Raw genomic sequence first — 18,812 nt, forward strand, 5'->3', positions numbered from 1 at the left:
AAGTATATGTAACAACAGACTTTCACCATCTATCTCAGGACAGTAATGATGGCAGAGTCATTTTTTAAGATAATTTTATTTGAATTTAAATATGAATTGTGTAACAAACATAGATAATAGATGGTTATATAAATCATGTTTGTAGTATGTAATGACGCCTGTTAAACAAAAGGCTTTCCGAAATTCAAACTTTAATAGCTGCATAAGTGTACCAATGGGTTGCTGAAGTCCTCTGAAGGAGACACAGTATCATATGTTCTGCTCTTTCCCTTCAGCCTCAAAATGGTGGCTTACTTGAAGGTGTTTTGTAACACTCAATCACTAGCCTTTTACATGACTGCTTTCACCTTCATCTTACCCAAGTTTCTGAAATGTGTATATATAATGTACTGTACCATTGTTATGTTACTGTACTTATAACTATATACGTGTCTTACTGCACTGTATTGTAATAGCCCCACAATAATGGTCCCAGTATGATGAATGGTCCCGGTATGATGAATGGCCCCAAGAATGGTCCCAGTATGATGAATGGCCCCAAGAATGGTCCCAGTATGATGAATGGCCCCAAGAATGGTCCCAGTATGATAAATGGCCCCAGTATGATGAATGGCCCCAAGAATGGTCCCAGTATGATGAATGGCCACAATAATGGTCCCAGTATGATGAATGGCCCCAAGAATGGTCCCAGTATGATGAATGGCCACAATAATGGTCCCAGTATGATGAATGGCCCCAAGAATAATACTGTATTCCGAAGGATGATTTAGGCTCACAATTTTCTATCACTTCTTCACAGCCAAATTGTCTCATGTTAATGAAACAAATATCTCAATGATGATAACAGTTTATTAATGTCACTGAAAAAGACGTGACAAAAGTACATCAACACACAATAATAATATTAACCAAACTACAGGTACCATAGTTGTCTTTGGATGAATAAAGTTAACTGTTTGTGTACACGACAGATAATGTGGTATGGAAAATTTAAGATAACAAATGGAGGGACAGATAAAGGCACGACCAACCAATGCCACAAGGGGACTGGCTGCTAGGCTCCATCTTAACTGATCAGCCACAATGGTATACAGTCCTCCATCTTTCTCAAGTAATTCCTTGACCTCAATGTACAGTGAACAAATTAATACATATCAAGAGCTGTATAAATTTTGTTTATCCTTAAAAAGACTTAGCCATACCATCTCTCCTTTTCAACTTTATAAAAGGCAAATTTGTAAGGCAATGTATACAAAATAATACAAAGACATATGGTATAAATAAATGTCTGTCAACTTAAAAACATGCAAACAGGAAGTCCTTATTATCAAGAGGATTCTCTCTGACAACTCCTGCATCGCATCAAGCTAAATTGTCATAACAAGTCTCTCTCCTATATTAAAAATGGCATCCAGGTAAGCATGTACATGTTCTCCCTGTCACGGCCGTGCATCAACTGTTGTTTCTTCTCTACTCGCATCATTTAATGTCTAACCTGACTTATCAAATGAAATATTTTTTTATTTCTGGATACAATGTCTTCTTAGTGAAACATTGGTGGGTCTTTTAATCTTAGTCGTGGAAAGCAAATTGCGATAAATCAAAACTGTGATACCGTATGCAAATCAGAGATAATGACTACTGTACCTGTATTCTGGCAATGAAATATGAGTTTTAAAAGTCTATGTGCTTTGAATTATGTGCAGCCTTTCTTACAAATTCATCAAAGCACTTCATTACTGACTCAACACAACACATTTTCACTCTTCTTTCATCCATTCTCTGGTTTTCTCTACAATTCTCTCCCTTTATTTTTCCTCTTCACACTGTCACAGCAAATCCAATCTCTCTTCACTGGTCCTGCCCTTTATAATAACTATTCTCCCTCCAGCCACTTGGCAGGAATCCTTTACCCAAATACCTTGGACTTTATTTCAGTTTGATTTTCAGATATTTTCAGTTTTTGGACCTCGGCTTGCACAGAACACAATAAACTAACCTATACAGTAGAAAATTCTGAACCAGACCTCAAATCTGAACAATGCAGTTTTTCTGCTTACACCACCGCTTCCCACATATTGTATCCAAGATATATTTACAGTGAACATGATTATATTTAGTTAATCTTCAATACTGTATGTGTTGATAATGTTCTCTAAGCCACGAACACAACCACTTTTTGCCACACATGGTTAATGCTGGTTTAGATAATGTACTTTGTGACATTTAAACACTAAACATCATACTGTTTAGGCATCTTATATTATTGTAACTAAAAATTTGGCAGTGATTAGTATGAGCATATACTGTACATATGTGGGTGACATGTTAAGATGTGTGGAGACAGCAGCACCTGACTGTCCCTACCAACTGTTCTGCAGACTTGACCTGCATTTATCTACACAGCACTAATACAACTTATTGTATCTGTTATGAGCTTCTCTGTGGTCTTTGATGTAGTTTAATATACACAGGGTTTGACTTAGGCCCATCATGTGATCACACAACATTGCATAGTACAGTGGTGAAAAGATGTACAGTACAGTATACTGTAGTACAGTTCTTACACGTACAGCTGTACGACATCTCACAAACCTTACTATTGACACAAGAGTTTATTAAAACACTGTATGTGAAATAATCATATTCGAATATCTTTGCCCTTTCATCCAACATACCCAGGATTATATACCTTCATCCTCACACACAGACAGGTCCATTCAAAGAAACATTCTGCTTATGGATCTTTTTGCTTTTCATAATTATGGGTAAAGGATCCTTGACCTGTAATAAAACATCAGCACAAGCTCCCATCTCCTGCATTTTTTATACCACTTAATTGTAGCCAGCTGTTGAAATTCCCGATTTAATAGTAGGTATTTTACAGTATAGTTTGAACTACTGTATGCTAATAAGTAAAACCACAACCAACACTTCATATTTCTTCCCACATCAAATATTGTACAGTAACATACAAATACACACCTCATGCATGCACACACCATATTTCATTGAATACCAATAACAAAGTTACTGAAGTACTGTATATTACTGTTCCAATTCGTCCAATTACTATGCATTTGTTAACAGGTTTAACTCATAAGATTCCTACAGCATAACTCTCATCCACCGGCTGTGATACTGAACTTACAAGGTTTTATTAATCTTTTATAAATATCAATATATGGGTGAAGAAAATCACACCATAGCATTATATTAATATGATCCCTCTGTTAATCCTGGGGTTACTTCTCACACATGGTAAAGCCATTCCTTATGAACAAAACTAAATAAAAAAAATTAACTAATCCTAACATTGGTGACGCCATCAGAACACTCTGGAGTGCCATCCTGGTACAGTACAGGTATATCATCATATAACATACCAGCACAATTTTCAGAAATATATTATTTTTACATTTAAAATGCTGCATAAAAAATTTAAATGTTTTCAATAAACATAGGCAGCAACCTCATCATAATTCTGTACTTTCTTTTTCCTTTTTATATTAAATATAACCTGAATAAAGATAAATAAATAATACAGAACTCAATCCTATTGTGTAAATATTAATTAATTTTGTTCTAAAAGTACTGTACAGTACAGTACCACTATCCAGCAACAGTGTATTGTACTCCACTGTTTACATCACCCAACAAAGAAAAGGGTAACTTGTATCAACTAAAACAGTATACAAATATATTACCCTCAGTAAAGTACTATGACCTTTTCACTTCACTTCCTCCAATTTACAGATCATGCATCAATAACAACTACCTATATACATTATATAATAAAAGTTTATCCACTACTTAATATAATTTACTTTTTCTTTTCCGCATTAAAAATTGTATAGAATGTAATCTCCTGGTTTTGTTCATCAATGCTATACTTATAATGGCACAAGTGATTCTTCTCGCACATAGTCTTTGTTTTGTTACTCCTTATCTTTCTACTTATAAGCTCACTTGGCAATAAACCTCTTTTTTTGTACTTTCTTACTTCTTAGTGCAAGCAAGTGGCATTAGTTTCACACATCTGATACAAAACACAGAAGTAATTTACATGACAAAAAGAGTTTCACACAGCAACATATAAAAATAATTCTTCCTTCATAAATAATGTACATAATTTACATGGAATACTTAATACTACTAAGTTGGTTTCATCTCAGAGAGTCAATGGGCTGTGGCAGTGTCAGAGATGTTAACGTGTAGAGCCGGACCTCCCCATTAACCACCACTGCTCCCACTATAGGCACATCATCGTGGAATCTTGTGCTTACCTCTAAAATCTGCCCAGGTGTTGGCATATTTCTGTCCCTGAATAAATTATATATAAATGTATTAGAATGTGACACTAAACCGGCTAGAAGAGTGTTGACAAGCAAGAGACATTAAATTTATATTGTAAAGTTGACTTACTTCTTCACAGTAGTTGGGGTAACACCATGTTGAGATTAAAATGAGAAACAGAAGACACTTATATACAAAACATAAATAAAAAACATTACTACTGTTTACCTTTTGAAATGAAAGATTAATCCTGAAAGCCTCTCACAGAATAAGACCAAACTTACAACCTGGCAGCTTGAGTAAAGTAATTCACTAAAGTCATGGGATCATGACCTATTAGTGGCCGGCATTTATACCTTACGTTTAGTTTACCTCCCAATTGCCACCAATGCCCTTAACCCCTAGTGGAACAAAACCACACACACTGTAATTGTGCCAAAATTCCTCATTAAATGACCCTCTCCTTCCTCATTATTATATATTACATTATACATGCACCATTTGTGTTATTTGTAAATTTTCAGCTTATGGCTACTGTATTTGTTAATAAACCATAAATTATTACTATCACACACACACACTATGACCAATGAGGCTGCTTAGCACTTTCAAATTCCCTGCCATATTTGTATAAAAAAAAAAAAAAAAAAATCTGAGTGCGCTACACACCTCATGACTGTGATCCTCTTGCTGGGTAGGCCGGGGTCGGTCTTCTTGTACGGCACCGTAGCGAGGTAAACATCATAGTGGATTGTTAGATGCATGTCTTGGGGCAGCTTCTCTTTGTTAAACATGCTGCTGCTGGCAATACTCTCATTCTTCATACTACACCCAGACAATACTGATTCTGTCAATATACACAAGAAGGAGAACTATACTAAATATAGATTATATACAATTATACAGCAAGTATTAAAATAGTAACCGATAGACATGATTATGACTATTACTGAGCAAAATACTGAAGCTCCATTTATACACAAACTCTCGGTGGTGCATCGTCAAGGTAAAATGGAGAGAAATGGTACATGTAAACAAACATATATTACAGGAAGAGCAAAGTGGATACAGGAAAGGAAGAGAATGCATAAATCCAGTTATTGTAAGAGTACAGTAAACAGTGTTCAGGGAAATAAAAGAAAGGTGACATTGTGGAACTGGAAAAATTATAAAATGTACAGGTAAACACATGTGAGTGAATATTACGTATAGAGGTGGCCATGGCGGGCCTGATGAGTGGAGTGGTGGGTCCCCGCCAGAGTGTTTGGCCTGGACCATCAGCCAACAGTTTGTCTGCAGACATCTCCTTCACAATCCTTTTATACTCTTTCCATGAATTAACCTTCCTGTTTAACTGCGAGAGATTAACAAAATTAATAGCATAAAAATAACAAATAACATTTGGTGTACACTCAATCCTAGTCCAAACACAACAAGAATCTAGTGTTGTTACATGTAAATAAATTAATATACAAATACATTACTGTACTTCCAACTTGAACATTTGACTAACATCAACACATTAACAACCATTAATACTGATAAAAAGATTTTTTCTTCTCAACGTGTTACTGAACATAAACTCGACCTACCCTCACAATACAGCTTGGATAGAAGGGCACGTCTTTCCTTTGCCATCTTCGCCTTCTTGTTTTCCATTCAGGTTTCTTGGTGTAGTCTATGGTACCTTCTTCAGGTCCATCCAAACCTCTTTCATTTGTGTGTTGGTTCAAGATCCTCTCGTGTTCGTTATCGTCATAATCACGACGATGCTCATCATCAAGCGCTTGTCTGTTAAAGTGGGAGGGTTGTGCACATCTGTCATCATGATGCCGCCAATGTTGTTCTCTCCACCCTAGGTTGTCCTCCCCCCTCTGTTCTCTACCATACATCCAACCATCTCTATTATATTGTCTTCTCTTGACATCTCTGTTATTATCCCACCTAACGCGATACCTTCTCTTCTCACGGTCTCTTTCACAGCCTTTATTCCACTGTACACTAAACTGCGCATTTTCTTTTCGCCAATCTGTACAGTCTGATTCACAAGCACCAGTCCAATGAGCTCTATTGTCCTGATATTTCTTATTACCTTCCTTACACCACGGTTCACCTTTTCTGTTCCAGTTGTCATACTTTTCACGCCTGTTATACACATTCTGGGGAGTGGTATCATACAGGCTGTAATAATTCAAAGCTTCTAATGAAATCTGATAAATCGGTTTGATTGGAATGCTGTTTTTGGGAAGAAATTGCTTAGGTTCCACAGAAACTGACATAATTTTTTCACCCTGCATGGTCGGCAACATGTCCAGTAACTCCCTGCGTTTCTTTTCATATGGAGTGAATTCTTCTTCAGGTATGTGTTCTTTCACGGTCTTAGAATCACCTTTTGCCTTGTTAGAGTTTTCTTTCTTTGTATCAGTGGCATGTGGGGTGGAGGAAGACCCTGTAGAAGGTCCTAGTATATCATAAAACTCCTTCATCACTTCATCCAAGGCCTCATTTTTGGTATTAATCTTCCCTTTATTTCTCTGAGCCTCATTTGACTTGTTCTTGCCTTTTAACTTCAATTTCACTCCTTTCTTGCTGACTTGATGTCGATCAATCCCAATCTGTGTTTCATAGCCTGAAATAAAAACAAAATATTATCCTGAAACTTGTAAGGTGAAACTCGGACGTGTCACGTATTTAGAAATATTACGTCAGGTTGGCGAAATATGGTAAAAAATTTTGATTACTGTATATGGATCTGGAATATGGTTATGAGTTGTTTGGAAAGTGAACAGGTAGTAAAAGAAGATTGGAAGGAGACTGTGGTTTGACAAAGGCAAGAAAAGTAAGAATAACTAAAAATGTTTGAGGGTATCATCTTGTGAACAAGGTTGGAATCATAAATTGTACTTTTGAATATAAAGACAAGAGAATGCTCCTTCAACTTTATAAATGACCTTGTATGTTCCCATCTGGACATAACCTTACCAGAAAAAGTGTAACACAAAGTAACTAATTATTCCTGAACTAAATAGTCTCAATTATTTAAGTATACTGTGAGCCTTCAGACACGACATGACAGGGGAACTCATCAACACTCAAATCCCTGAAAGAGATGGAACACAGAAACCCAGATAATTTTTTTGAGAGATGTCAAGCTAAAAAAACACTCAAAAGGTCACAGCTTTACTCTCACTAAATTGTCACATAGAATAAATAGCAATTATGGAGTACTTATTCATGTAGAGGATGGTAGAGCTATGTAACAGTCTACCAGCAAGAATAGTACTGGACTTGATAACCCTGATCATGAGTAACAAACACACTGGAAGGATCATACACATGTCATCAATCTCCTTCCCCAGTCATGGTCACTTCTATTTGTAGTCATTTAGTTTAATTTAGGAAAAGTTATAAGACAAATAGTTAAAGAAACATTAGGTACATTAACATAAAGTACGTACGTGTATACACAAGGTGTGTTTGATGACGAACCACCTTGCAGCCAGTTCTGGAGAGGTGTGCATATACAAGGTACTGGTCCACATGATGAGCATCCTGCAGCATCACTGTCTGGGCTTGTTGGAGGCTCAGTGCTACATCCCCATAAGACACTTCCAATTCTCCCTGGTAAATAAAAATTCATATCACTCTGCTGTACTTATCATTGTCTGCAATGCTCAACTAGTATTTTCAGAGATAAATAATTATTTTCCTTGCATGTTCTACGAAGTGAAAAGGGTCCAGGGTTCTGCAAAAGGTTCCATTCCTGGGAACACTACTGTACAGTACATGTATTTATTTTTAGCTTAATTGCCTTCATAAATTGATTAGATCCATTATGGGAAGCCCTAAGATGTCTATGTCAGTAACACAGCATCTTATGTACATCAAAACCTATTTTTTTTTTTACAACTTTGGATTTGCATAAATTGAAGCCTGCTTGTACGAACAATGTTCCGTATTACTCAGCAATGTAATAATAAAACAGTGATAAACAGGGCAGCTTTAAGTGGCACCACACAGTAAACAGCAGCTTAGTCTGGTTAACAGTCATCACAACTTCCTCCTGTCCACCCACCGAGAAGTGAACATAACCACAATGCTCTTTCATATTACAGTAGTGAACTATACAGTCAGTAACACAAACTCTTAGCCAATAACTTACTGTGTCTATGAGGTACAAGGCCTCTTCAGGGTAGAGGCACTTGCCTATATCAGTTTCTGCTCCCATGTATTGCCAAAATTTGCCAGTCTCGTGAAGAACTCGCACCATGCCTGACTCCTTCAACCACTCTCCTGTGGCCAGCTGGTCTCTGTCATGTTACACAATTGTCATGTCAACTTCTGATCATTTTCCACAAATTTCAAGTTATATTTATTTTATAAGCAATCAAGTTATCTTTTTATTTCAGACAAATACAGTACAGTATATGGCAACAAACAGTTTTATCAAAGCATGCAGTATTTAATACTCTGGAAGCCTACTACTACTGTACTTATGACTAAAAAGTCTCTATCTTCTACATATTAAGTAAACTTGCATGAAAAAAAAAAATGTACAGGATCATGCCAGGAGTGTCTGTGTTAATGTCAGTCGAGGGAAACACATGAACTAAGTGTTACCTTCTGACAAACTTGGGTTCAGCCAGTAACCTACGATGCTCTTCAATTCGAGCCTCAACCTGTTGCTTCTCTAGCCACGACCCGCTGGCCTCCGTCAGCTTCTCCCCCACCACAGGTAATGTCTGGTCACGACCCCGAGCATTAAGCAACTCCTCACCACTGGAATGGATTTTTTTATTTTTCTTATTTTCAAATATTATATAGTTAAGGCACACACATGGTGCTAACTGTTATTTGTATCTATTTATTTATTTATCTTATTTTATTGACAGAAATTTCCCTAAAGTGGCTCCTCCCCCATGGGTCTGACATCTGAAGTATTACACTACAACACTGGTTCTCGATTTAGGGTAAATAACTCCCGCCAGGATAATTTGACATTTTTCAGCGATAGCGCAGTTGTAGACATGATTACAAACAAATCCAATCCAAACTGTCTGCCAAAATGATGCACAAACACTATATATGGGATAGTATTATTGTTTAGGTCATCCAGCACATTTTAGGGGTTCCCGGTTAGGTTAGATTGGTGAGGTTACATTAGGTTAGATTCGATTGGATATCTAAATACGAGGATGACCGAAACTGTAATTTTACCCAGTACAGTCCCTAATTTTCCTCGTCAAGTTCACATCCACCAATATCGACCTATATTTTTTCTGGGGGTTAACGCGTATTGTCATCATGTTTGTATTGAGGTAAACAGTCAAACCAAATTGAAAATCCTCTCCTTTGTATACAGTCATTAGTTAATGGGTGCCCCTCTCTTAGACTAAAGGTTCCTAGTTAATGGTTCAAGTGTTTGTTCCATAGTGCATTTTTTAATACCTAAATAGTTTACCGAAGTTTGTAGAATAGTTACACAGTTTTGTTCTCACTACATGACCTACAGTACCTACATAAGATAACATACACACTAACCGTAAGATACACACACACACCCTCAGCCCAGCACTATCATGGGTTACCTTAGGCTTCCTACTAACATTTATTACAGTGGCTGTCAAAATCACCTCACCTTGTAAATAGGGAAGAGTCCATAGCGGCTAAATATGAACACAGTACCACAGAACCACAGAAGAGACACACCACCACAGTACCACACAAGAGACACACCACCACAGCAACACTCGAGGCTCCACACAAAACTATCTCAGATGTTAATGTTGTTAAGTTTACCACGAATAAAAAAGGATTTTCTTTTAGGTAACACTAACCATATATATCGGGATATAAAAAAACAAAATTATTCATAGTATCATTAGTTTCAGTGTAGTGAAGACAATATTTGGTTGTTGGTTATAAGAACAAAAATAATTGTACATTAGATGATGGTCGTGGTAATTTCAGAACAATAAACATCTGCGTCTTGTTGACAACGGACTAAAACATTATGTTGGTCGCTTATTTTTGGTTTTTTTTTTTACAATTTTCGCCACAAATTCACTGATTTAATATACATGTAGATACAGTATACAAAAACTATTCAGACATTTATACGCACAGACAATAATAAACAAAGCAGATTTGACCAAAAGGTAATTTAAAAAGAAAATTAAACTCTTCTATTTCTGTAGGTTCACCTGCATTGTATTTTTCAATTTTTATTTTGAAATGTTTGACACTGAATTTAATTTTGCTAGACAAATTTCTTGACCATGAACACCAGTATTTTTTTCTTCAGACAGGTGACAGTAGATTCGTATCCCAAATCCTTGAAAAAAATCTGCACGAGCTCCTTTTTAGTTTTTTAGTTTAACAAATTTATTGGCAGAGCTTGTAGTACAGTTTGCCTATTGTGAGTAATTCAGTCAGGTCTTGACACTGAGGGTGGTATCACTTCTCACTGCCACGCAGGACAGAGGTTCACACACAAAGAAATACATCATATTCATTAACAACTATAAATGTATATAGGTGAGGTTCATATGGATAATGTCACTGTTCACTGCCATGCAGGACAGAGGTTCGTACACAAAGAGTTGCATCATATTCATTGACAGTACATATACTGTACATATATGTAAACACACACACACACACATATACATACACATATACATGTACACGTACATATACATGCACACACGCACACATACATACATATACGTCAGTCAGATTCATGTGGGTAATGTCACTTTCCACTGCCATACAGGACAGAGGTTCGTACACAAAGAATGCATCATATTCATTGACACTATATATAGGTCAGATTCATGTGGGTAATGCCACTGTTCACTGCCATACAGGACAGAGGTTCGTACATAAAGAAGGAAATACATCACATTCACCAGCAGCATATATAGGTCAGTGGATCACATACATTGGAGTCATATTCTAATTGAAGACTAATCAGTGTGGGCTAGCAAATTTGGGATAAACAGCAAGAATGTCCTCAAGCACACCTGATTCAATGAAGTAATTACATAGTTCAAGATACAGTAAGTCAGGTGGCCTGAAGTCATTGACAGTGTCACATTCAATAATATAGTGTTCAAGTGTATGCTTTAAAGGTTTATCACAAAGTTTACATGCTGAGTGTTCCGGTATGGGTACAGCGTTACTAACTTGCCAGATGTGTCTGTATCCTAGCCTAATTCTGGCCACGACTACATCACATTGTCTGGTTCTGTCCTTAAATGTTTTTTATCATTACAAATTGTAAGATTACACCTAGTATATAACCTTCATCACAACTGTTGTTAACACCTTGGATACTGTTAATGAAAACGATCTCGATGTTGTGATATATTTGAGGGTAACAGTACACAGCACCATTGTTGCAGTGCCAATTTTTAAGGTACCGAAGCCGTCAAAATAATTTTCATTTCCTAAACCGTATCTATTGATGCATAAATCATATATATATATATATATTATATATATTTGATCAAGTACTGTAGTAGTCTAATGTGCTTATCCTTTCGATATTGGTCACATATGTATAGCTCTTATGCGAGGAAGTGCTGTTTTGAAGTGTTTAGAAGTAAACCTGTTTTAAAAGTTTTTCTACAATATTGATGTCATAAAATGTAAGCTGATCTGAAGGAGAGATTAATTATATGAGGATATATTCGGTTTTGTACATGTATTATTAATGCAAAATAAAGTTGGTTGCTTGATTGATATAGATTTATAGTAACAACATATAGAGCTTACTATAACTTCATGTGTGAAGTGTGGTGTAGTGGATGAAGAGGAATACACTAAGGTGGTATGGACATGTGCCGAGGATGCATGAAGACAGACTGACAAAAAAAGTTTATGAGAGCAAGAGAGAGAGGGGAATGTTGGGAGGGGTAGACCAATTGCCACCTGGGAGAAAAGAGTTAGAGAGTTTGTTGGAGAGAGCAGGAAGGGGAGGAAGAGTGCTTGAGAGAGCAAGTGAGGTGTGCAAGGATAAAATGGCCAGGAGACATTTCTGCCATGGCCACCCCGTTGGGGAGTTCCCGGGAGAGAACAAGGCGTCGGTGATATAGATCGATTGATCAAAACAGAGGTGCCAGAGCAGTGCTCCGGTGAGCTCCAGCAGCACAGCATATCACAAGATGGTCAACAACTGTGACACCTGTTGGCCCAACACAAGGAGTGACACTACAGTACAGCAATAATTTAATTTGTATTACAGTACTCACTAACACATGTACTAAACAATTGTGATCATTGTTGTTTCCCTAAGTTCTTGAAAATAAATTTTTCTATTCTGCAGAAATTTCTGCTTGTTTTCCAATGGTCAATAGGAATTTACTTCTAAGAATTTTTGATTTACAGTTTTCAAGAAATTGCACTGCAACAGTTAACTCCTTTATGGGTACAGGTTGTAGCTACAGTTATGGAGTAACCTGCCAGATAATGTTACAGCATCGAGTTAGTGCTCCTTTAAATAAACAGTAATAAACTACTCAATAACCCTCACTTACAGCAGGGACAGAGGTTGGAGTCTAGCATGAAGGCTTCAGTGTGACATACAGACTTCTGCTTCTTCCAGGAAATGGTATTCCTTCTAGAGGGTAGCACATTATCTCCCATGAACAGACCAATAAAGGGGCCGTGCAGATAATGTCTCTCAGGAGAGCTTGTACCCATGCTTACAGTCGAGTCCAACACTGTATACTGTCAAGAATAGTAGTAGTTACCATAAACACTCAACAATGTGCTTAAACAGAATCCCTGCCAATTAGTGTTAACTTGCGTCAAACAAAATACTAGTTAAAGAAAGTTATTTTATAACTTTCACATATGCAATAGATCAAGGGAGGAAATCTTTAAAATTACTACAGTAGTACATACATGATGGAGAGTATGGTGCAATATGTTACAGAATTGTAACAAGATCACAAAGAATGGGACACTAGTGTAGGTAATAAGAATAGATGCATGCTTTACAAAATGAATGGGAAGTTTCAAGAACAATTTGTGGCATTTAAGGATCCAGAAACGAACAACTAAAAATCAACATGGAAAGTATATTGAAAATGCACGGAGCAAATTATCAATGAACTTTATTGAACAGGGACCGATGCATACAGTACACAATTTAAGAATATGATGAAAAAGAACATTTCCACGAGAAGATAAAAACAAAAACGTTCATCACCTTGGCTGCTTGCTTGTATATGATGTATTTAAAACAGTAACAGTCAAATTACAAGGTGGATAATAAAGTGCTGTGCAGATACAATACAGTACTGTAGGTACATTGTTTGCAGTCACATGTTGTCGCCCATTTGGAGTCATTTTTCTGGGAATGTGTACTGTGAATAGTAAAATTAATGGATGCAAGAGAATTGTTGGAGCAATAGTTTAGCACAAGTAAGGGTGGGTGGAGATAAAGGCTACCATTTAGCCAACATCATTGCACAGTATGAGGGTAATCATGGATATTTAGAGACTCAAGGAGGAGTACAATTGCATCAGTAAAAATAACCCAATAATAGTTGAAGGAAAAAAAAAAAAAATATATATATATAGTATATGTAATTGTTAAGAGTCCTGTCAATCCACGTTTCCTTTACTCTTTCATAAACAGAACAATATAACTTTTATACCATCTAGGTCAGAGGATTCTTCTCTTTAGTTACACCAGGTTAGAAATGATACACAAGTACAAGAGGCCACTGAATTATATATTGTAACAATATTGCCTGTATGAGTCAGAGTGGTTAAAATATAAGAAAAATATTGCTTATTATAATGGAAAACCTTTCTACATGTCAGGTTTATTAAAGTTATGAGTCTTCGTCACCAATCTTGGGAGCCAAAAAGTATTGAATCTGGCCAATTTCTCCAATGGCATATTCAACAACTAGTGGAACATCTGGGTGCATTGAGAGTGAGACCTGGGAAAAGATGAGGAGCAATATTAAATTTTTGAAGGACACAATAAAACTAGTAATAAAAGCAACTTATTAAAATGGGCTTAACAAAACATTTCAAAGATGAGTTAACGTGGTACCTGAGGTGATAGAGGTGTGGCCTTGGTGAACATGTTAAGGTACCGACAAGCGAAGGTCAGTGTCACGGGCTCCTGCATATCAATAACAACCGCATCTTCTTCCTTGTCAACACTCGAGGTCTGTGCAAGCTGTAACAGTCAAACAATGTCAATACTTGATGTAAATAAACTAATTCTTCATTTAAAACCTAACATGAACTTGCAGAAAGGCTTTAACATAAAGTAATCATTCTAGCAACTTCAACTACAATTTTTGTATGATTTTGACTATGTGTCCCAGGGGTAAAAATTATGGCCATGATTATCTATAAACCAAGTCCCTGTACTGTAAAAAAAATCCTTTACGTACATATCCCCCATCCTATCTCAATTTGTGTACAAAATCACGGGTACAAAGATGCCACAACTAATTCTGAAGCTCATCAATACACTAAGCATCTTCACACAATCATCAGAAGTGTACGGAGCCATTTATGACTTCCCGACATGAACCAAGCATTGCAAGTGCCACTACAGGTACACGAAGGATACGTAATAATAATAATAATAATAATAATAATAAAAAAAAAACCTAAAAAAAAAAAAACTTACTTTTCTCCATAACCTTTCTTCGGGTACCAACAGCCCCGAACCTTGTTTATTATATATATACTGTATACAAGATCAAGATTATGGGATTTTAGGCCGAAAAATCTTTTCCTTTCAGAAATGGAATTTAACCAAGTCTAACTACTTAAATATATCCAGAATAATACAAACACTAAAGTGACTTTGATAAGCCATAGGTAACAAGTTAAACCGGGAACATTATTTTTTAATAGCAGTTTCCATAATTAGTTCCTCATGCTAATGTGAATTTCTTGTTGTGTGAACATGCGTCACATGGGGAATTCTGGACTGTACCTGTATTCCATTGCTAAACTAACATGGTCCAGGAACATTTCTTTGTGCTCTTGAACAAAACCTATTTCTACAGACTTACCTTGACATTTGCAGTTCCAATGTCACCAGCTGCGGAGAATTTAACACCTTCTTTAGAACAAGCAATTACAATATTCTCTCCAAAGTTACTAAGATCTCTGCAGATACGAGCAAATTCTCCAGATGGCATCTTTATAACACAGGCATACTCAGTTTCCTGGAAAGATAAAATTAAGACTACAGTACCTGTACACACCAACCCCCAATGTACAGTAAACCATTTATATAAAACAGTGAGTTCTGTGTACATGAGAATTTGCCAACTAAAACGCATTTGTCAGTTACTTATATCCCTCGGTGGCAGAGACAGAGGACAAAGAATATTGTACTTACTGGAATACCCAGATGATCCTGGTCTAGGTTCATAAGTTTCATCTGATAATCTGACACTTTCTCCTGGCTGGGGGACTCGAATATAAAGCTGACTGTGTCAGCATTGTCCTGAGCCTTCATGGTGATGATGTCATCACTGGCAGAACACTTGAGGATTTTTGACATGCTGTAAGAAGTAAACACAATCAATAATCCAGTAATGATAAATAAACTGTACAAAGAAGTAATAATAATAATAAATTTGATGGAAGGATTATTCTCAACCCCACAACAAGAATGAACAGAAATGGCTCATTACTTGACTTTCACTATAAGTGTTTTCTAAACATCAAAGTTATGATATTGAGCAACCCCCCCCCCCAATATAAATGTTTTGCAGGGCTCACCAGAGATGGAAGCTCACCCTATTTCAGGAAGTAAAACTTTATCTTAAGACCCAGACCCTTATCAATGTCCTGGAAATGAAAGTAATTTTATTAAAAGCTTCCATTAAATAAAAAACACAATTAGGAACTTATAATAATAATATCAACAAATATCAAGCACCAACAATTTCGCTTCAGCAGCAAACACAGACATTTCTCTCACAGCCACGGAGATTATTTATTGTCGACAAAATAAACCAACACTACTCCCTGTCCTAGGAGAGAAAATCGTTGTTCTAGGTTAGGCAAATTTGATCTCACCTTTGTCAACCTAACGCAAATATAGTGTCCATGCAGGAATGGACTGTACTTACTCTCTAAAACCACCAGAAAAAAAATTACAGCTAATATCCTCCACTACTTTATTGATATTCAAGAAGTTATCTTCAGAATATTTTTAAGTGAGGAATATTTAAAGGTCCTGTCGTAGTTTATTCCCAACTAATTATTTTCCTTTCCACGAGGCAGGAAAGCATTATCCTATACAAAATGAGTTCCCCAAGTTGAGGGTTAAAACTCAACCACCGTAAAACGTTACCAAAACTAAAGCACACAGAGTGCAATTCCTCCATCCTTTTTTTTTTATTCTTGAGGTAAGAAATAAGTTTCTTCTAAATATATTTTTTGTTAGGTAGCTGTTTATCCCAGACCACTGTCCGTCACTGTTACAGTCATAAGTGCTGTGGATGTCCACCAATGAGGGAAGTTTCATATTTTACCAGCAAAAATTGAGAGGCCAGAGAATCATTGGTAAAATTATAGTTTCGATCGTCCCTGTATTAGCTATCCAAACTAAGGTATCATTGCGTATACACCGTTCATTCCTACCACTAATCTATTATCATATTCGAATAAGACGTCTAATCACAAGATAATTTTTCATCCATTACATTACCGGCGGAAATGTATACTAACGGAGATAGCTTTTCCAAAATTGTCTCTATTTTCCTCCATTAATCTTCCGATATTATCGCCTGCCTCCTTCATAAATCATCACGCACATGCGTTCCCGTACACGTCACGCGACCAATCAAAAGCGTTTTTGTTTTTGCAACCAATTAAAATAAGTTTGGGTTTAATTCGCAGTATATTTGGCCCAATCAAATTCGAGTTTAATTTTGGGTCTCTCATATTTCAAAATTCAAGTTCAGTAACTTCAGTTCCGACCATGGCAGTCTGCGATGGGTGTCACTTCAATTATATGGAGCTGATTGCGAGTTTTTGGGAAAAAGACTAAGAAACTATAGCATTTTTTCGATCGCATGGTGTTCTTCCAACCTCAGTAAAGTGTACTAAGAGCAAGACAATGTAAATATCGCAAAGACCAACATATGTGGCGATGTGTAAGAATCCCAGAATGCAACGACGAACAAGAACCAGGCCAATAAGGTAAGAAATAGGTGATTCCATCATATGGTGAGTCAGTTAGGTTAGGTTTTTGTTTTTCTAGTGTTTTTTGGTGTATTTTGCCATGATTTTTTTTTGAAACCCCCCGCTAATTTCCCCCATAAATGAAGGTCATATTGGGTCTAAACACAAATACACTAGAAAAATATATTTTTCACTTTCTAACAGAGAACGGTGTGACAATGCAAATTTACCCAAACTAACCTAACCTACCCCCGTCCCCCAGTGCCGAAACTAAAATGATATCGAATGTTTTAATTAAGAGTGGACCACTGATCCCGTGAGAACAAAGACCATCTTGCACTCAGGTGCCTCGGAAGGCGGACATCCTATTGAGTGCCACAATTCATGTTGCCTTTACACCATCACCACAATATACTGTAATTAATATAACCACCATCTATGACTCTAAGCCCACGACATAGTCCAGCCTGGCACCACCGTTAGTACCTTAGTTGGTCACATGTAATCTCGTCTGTACATTACCTGGTTAAGTCCATGCCCATTATTAGATTTCTGTCACATCTGTATTTATCGAACCCTTCAGCTCGGAGGTTGACAGAGACGAGGGAGACGTGAGAGTTGTCCATGGCCTGGAGTTGGATACCGGAGTCGGCACAGTCCCATGACGCCTCGGTTAACAAGTCCTTTATGGCATCAAGCACCTTCTTCAACAAGTTACCATGGACAAGACGAGCCTCAAACATTTTGGTGGGTTGTTGATTTGTTTAACAGCAGGAGCACTTATATATTTCTGGCTGCGTGTCAGCGCACCGTCCACCCTTGACGTCACAGGTCGTTTATCTACACGTTTTCGCGCGTTTTTCGAGAGTGTCACAACAAGAATTCGCGGGAAGGAATTTGATTGGTCAGTTCTGCTGTGTGGGAAGCTGATTGGCTCTCCAACAGTTAATGTATGAAAAATTATAAAAGAAAACCGAAGCTTCAAACAATTAATATATAGAAAATAATTATCGCTTTAACAATTAAATTTTGTAATTCATGGTCTATAATAATATAATTTAACTGAGCTTAGTTTTTTAATATAAACACTTACTACATTGTTGAATTTGTCTACAAAGCGTGTAACTCTTGTTCTGACACATTCTCATATTTTAAAGTCAAATGAGGACAAAAATAATTTTATGTATTATATTTTTATTCTAAAATATAACTAATAACAATGAAAAAAGTATAAGTTTGCTACTTTTTTATATATAATATTATTTAAGTAGTACTTAAATTTTAAATAAAAGTTTTGAATTTGACTGGATCAGTTGGCGGGAGTTCAACCC

The 18,812-nt window shown here is 36.6% G+C and overlaps 2 protein-coding genes across 3 annotated transcripts; both read right to left on the bottom strand.

The window, feature by feature from the left end:
- Positions 1-831: 831 nt before the first annotated feature.
- On the bottom strand, positions 832-10,059 carry LOC121868048 (tRNA-splicing endonuclease subunit Sen54-like). 2 transcript variants are annotated; one of them, XM_042368317.1, is made up of 8 exons: positions 9,935-10,053; positions 8,917-9,075; positions 8,459-8,606; positions 7,755-7,917; positions 5,889-6,925; positions 5,503-5,650; positions 4,966-5,143; positions 832-4,323 (listed from the first exon to the last, which is right to left on the bottom strand). In XM_042368317.1, the coding sequence occupies exons 1-8, from the start codon at positions 9,955-9,957 to the stop codon at positions 4,167-4,169; spliced, it is 2,013 nt and encodes a 670-aa protein (XP_042224251.1). In that variant the 5' UTR covers positions 9,958-10,053; the 3' UTR covers positions 832-4,166. The 2 variants fall into 2 exon arrangements, with proteins under 2 accessions (XP_042224251.1, XP_042224256.1); XM_042368322.1 differs by lacking the exon at positions 8,917-9,075 and having other exon boundaries at positions 9,935-10,059.
- A 3,341-nt stretch (positions 10,060-13,400) lies between these two features.
- LOC121868064 (proliferating cell nuclear antigen-like) lies at positions 13,401-18,334 on the bottom strand. Its single transcript, XM_042368333.1, has 5 exons — positions 18,004-18,334; positions 15,686-15,851; positions 15,354-15,509; positions 14,372-14,500; positions 13,401-14,255 (listed from the first exon to the last, which is right to left on the bottom strand). Exons 1-5 carry the CDS (start codon positions 18,222-18,224, stop codon positions 14,145-14,147), a joined length of 783 nt encoding a protein of 260 aa, XP_042224267.1. The 5' UTR covers positions 18,225-18,334; the 3' UTR covers positions 13,401-14,144.
- Between the last annotated feature and the right edge of the window lie 478 nt (positions 18,335-18,812).

The sequence above is a fragment of the Homarus americanus genome, unplaced genomic scaffold, assembly GCF_018991925.1.
Source record: "Homarus americanus isolate GMGI-L3 unplaced genomic scaffold, GMGI_Hamer_2.0 scaffold32583, whole genome shotgun sequence".
NCBI lineage: Eukaryota > Metazoa > Arthropoda > Malacostraca > Decapoda > Nephropidae > Homarus > Homarus americanus.

Coding starts and splice junctions, on each gene's coding strand:
- LOC121868048 (XM_042368317.1), bottom strand. CDS start 9,957: ATGGACTCTTCCCTATTTACAAG. Junction 9,076..9,934: donor GACTCTTCCCTATTTACAAG/GTGAGGTGATTT, acceptor AATCCATTCCAG/TGGTGAGGAGTTGCTTAATG. Junction 5,144..5,502: donor CGCCATGGCCACCTCTATAC/GTAATATTCACT, acceptor GTATATTGACAG/AATCAGTATTGTCTGGGTGT.
- LOC121868064 (XM_042368333.1), bottom strand. CDS start 18,224: ATGTTTGAGGCTCGTCTTGTCCATGGTAACTTGTTGAAGAAGGTGCTT. Junction 15,510..15,685: donor AGGATCATCTGGGTATTCCA/GTAAGTACAATA, acceptor TTATCTTTCCAG/GAAACTGAGTATGCCTGTGT. Junction 14,501..15,353: donor TTGGAACTGCAAATGTCAAG/GTAAGTCTGTAG, acceptor TGACTGTTACAG/CTTGCACAGACCTCGAGTGT.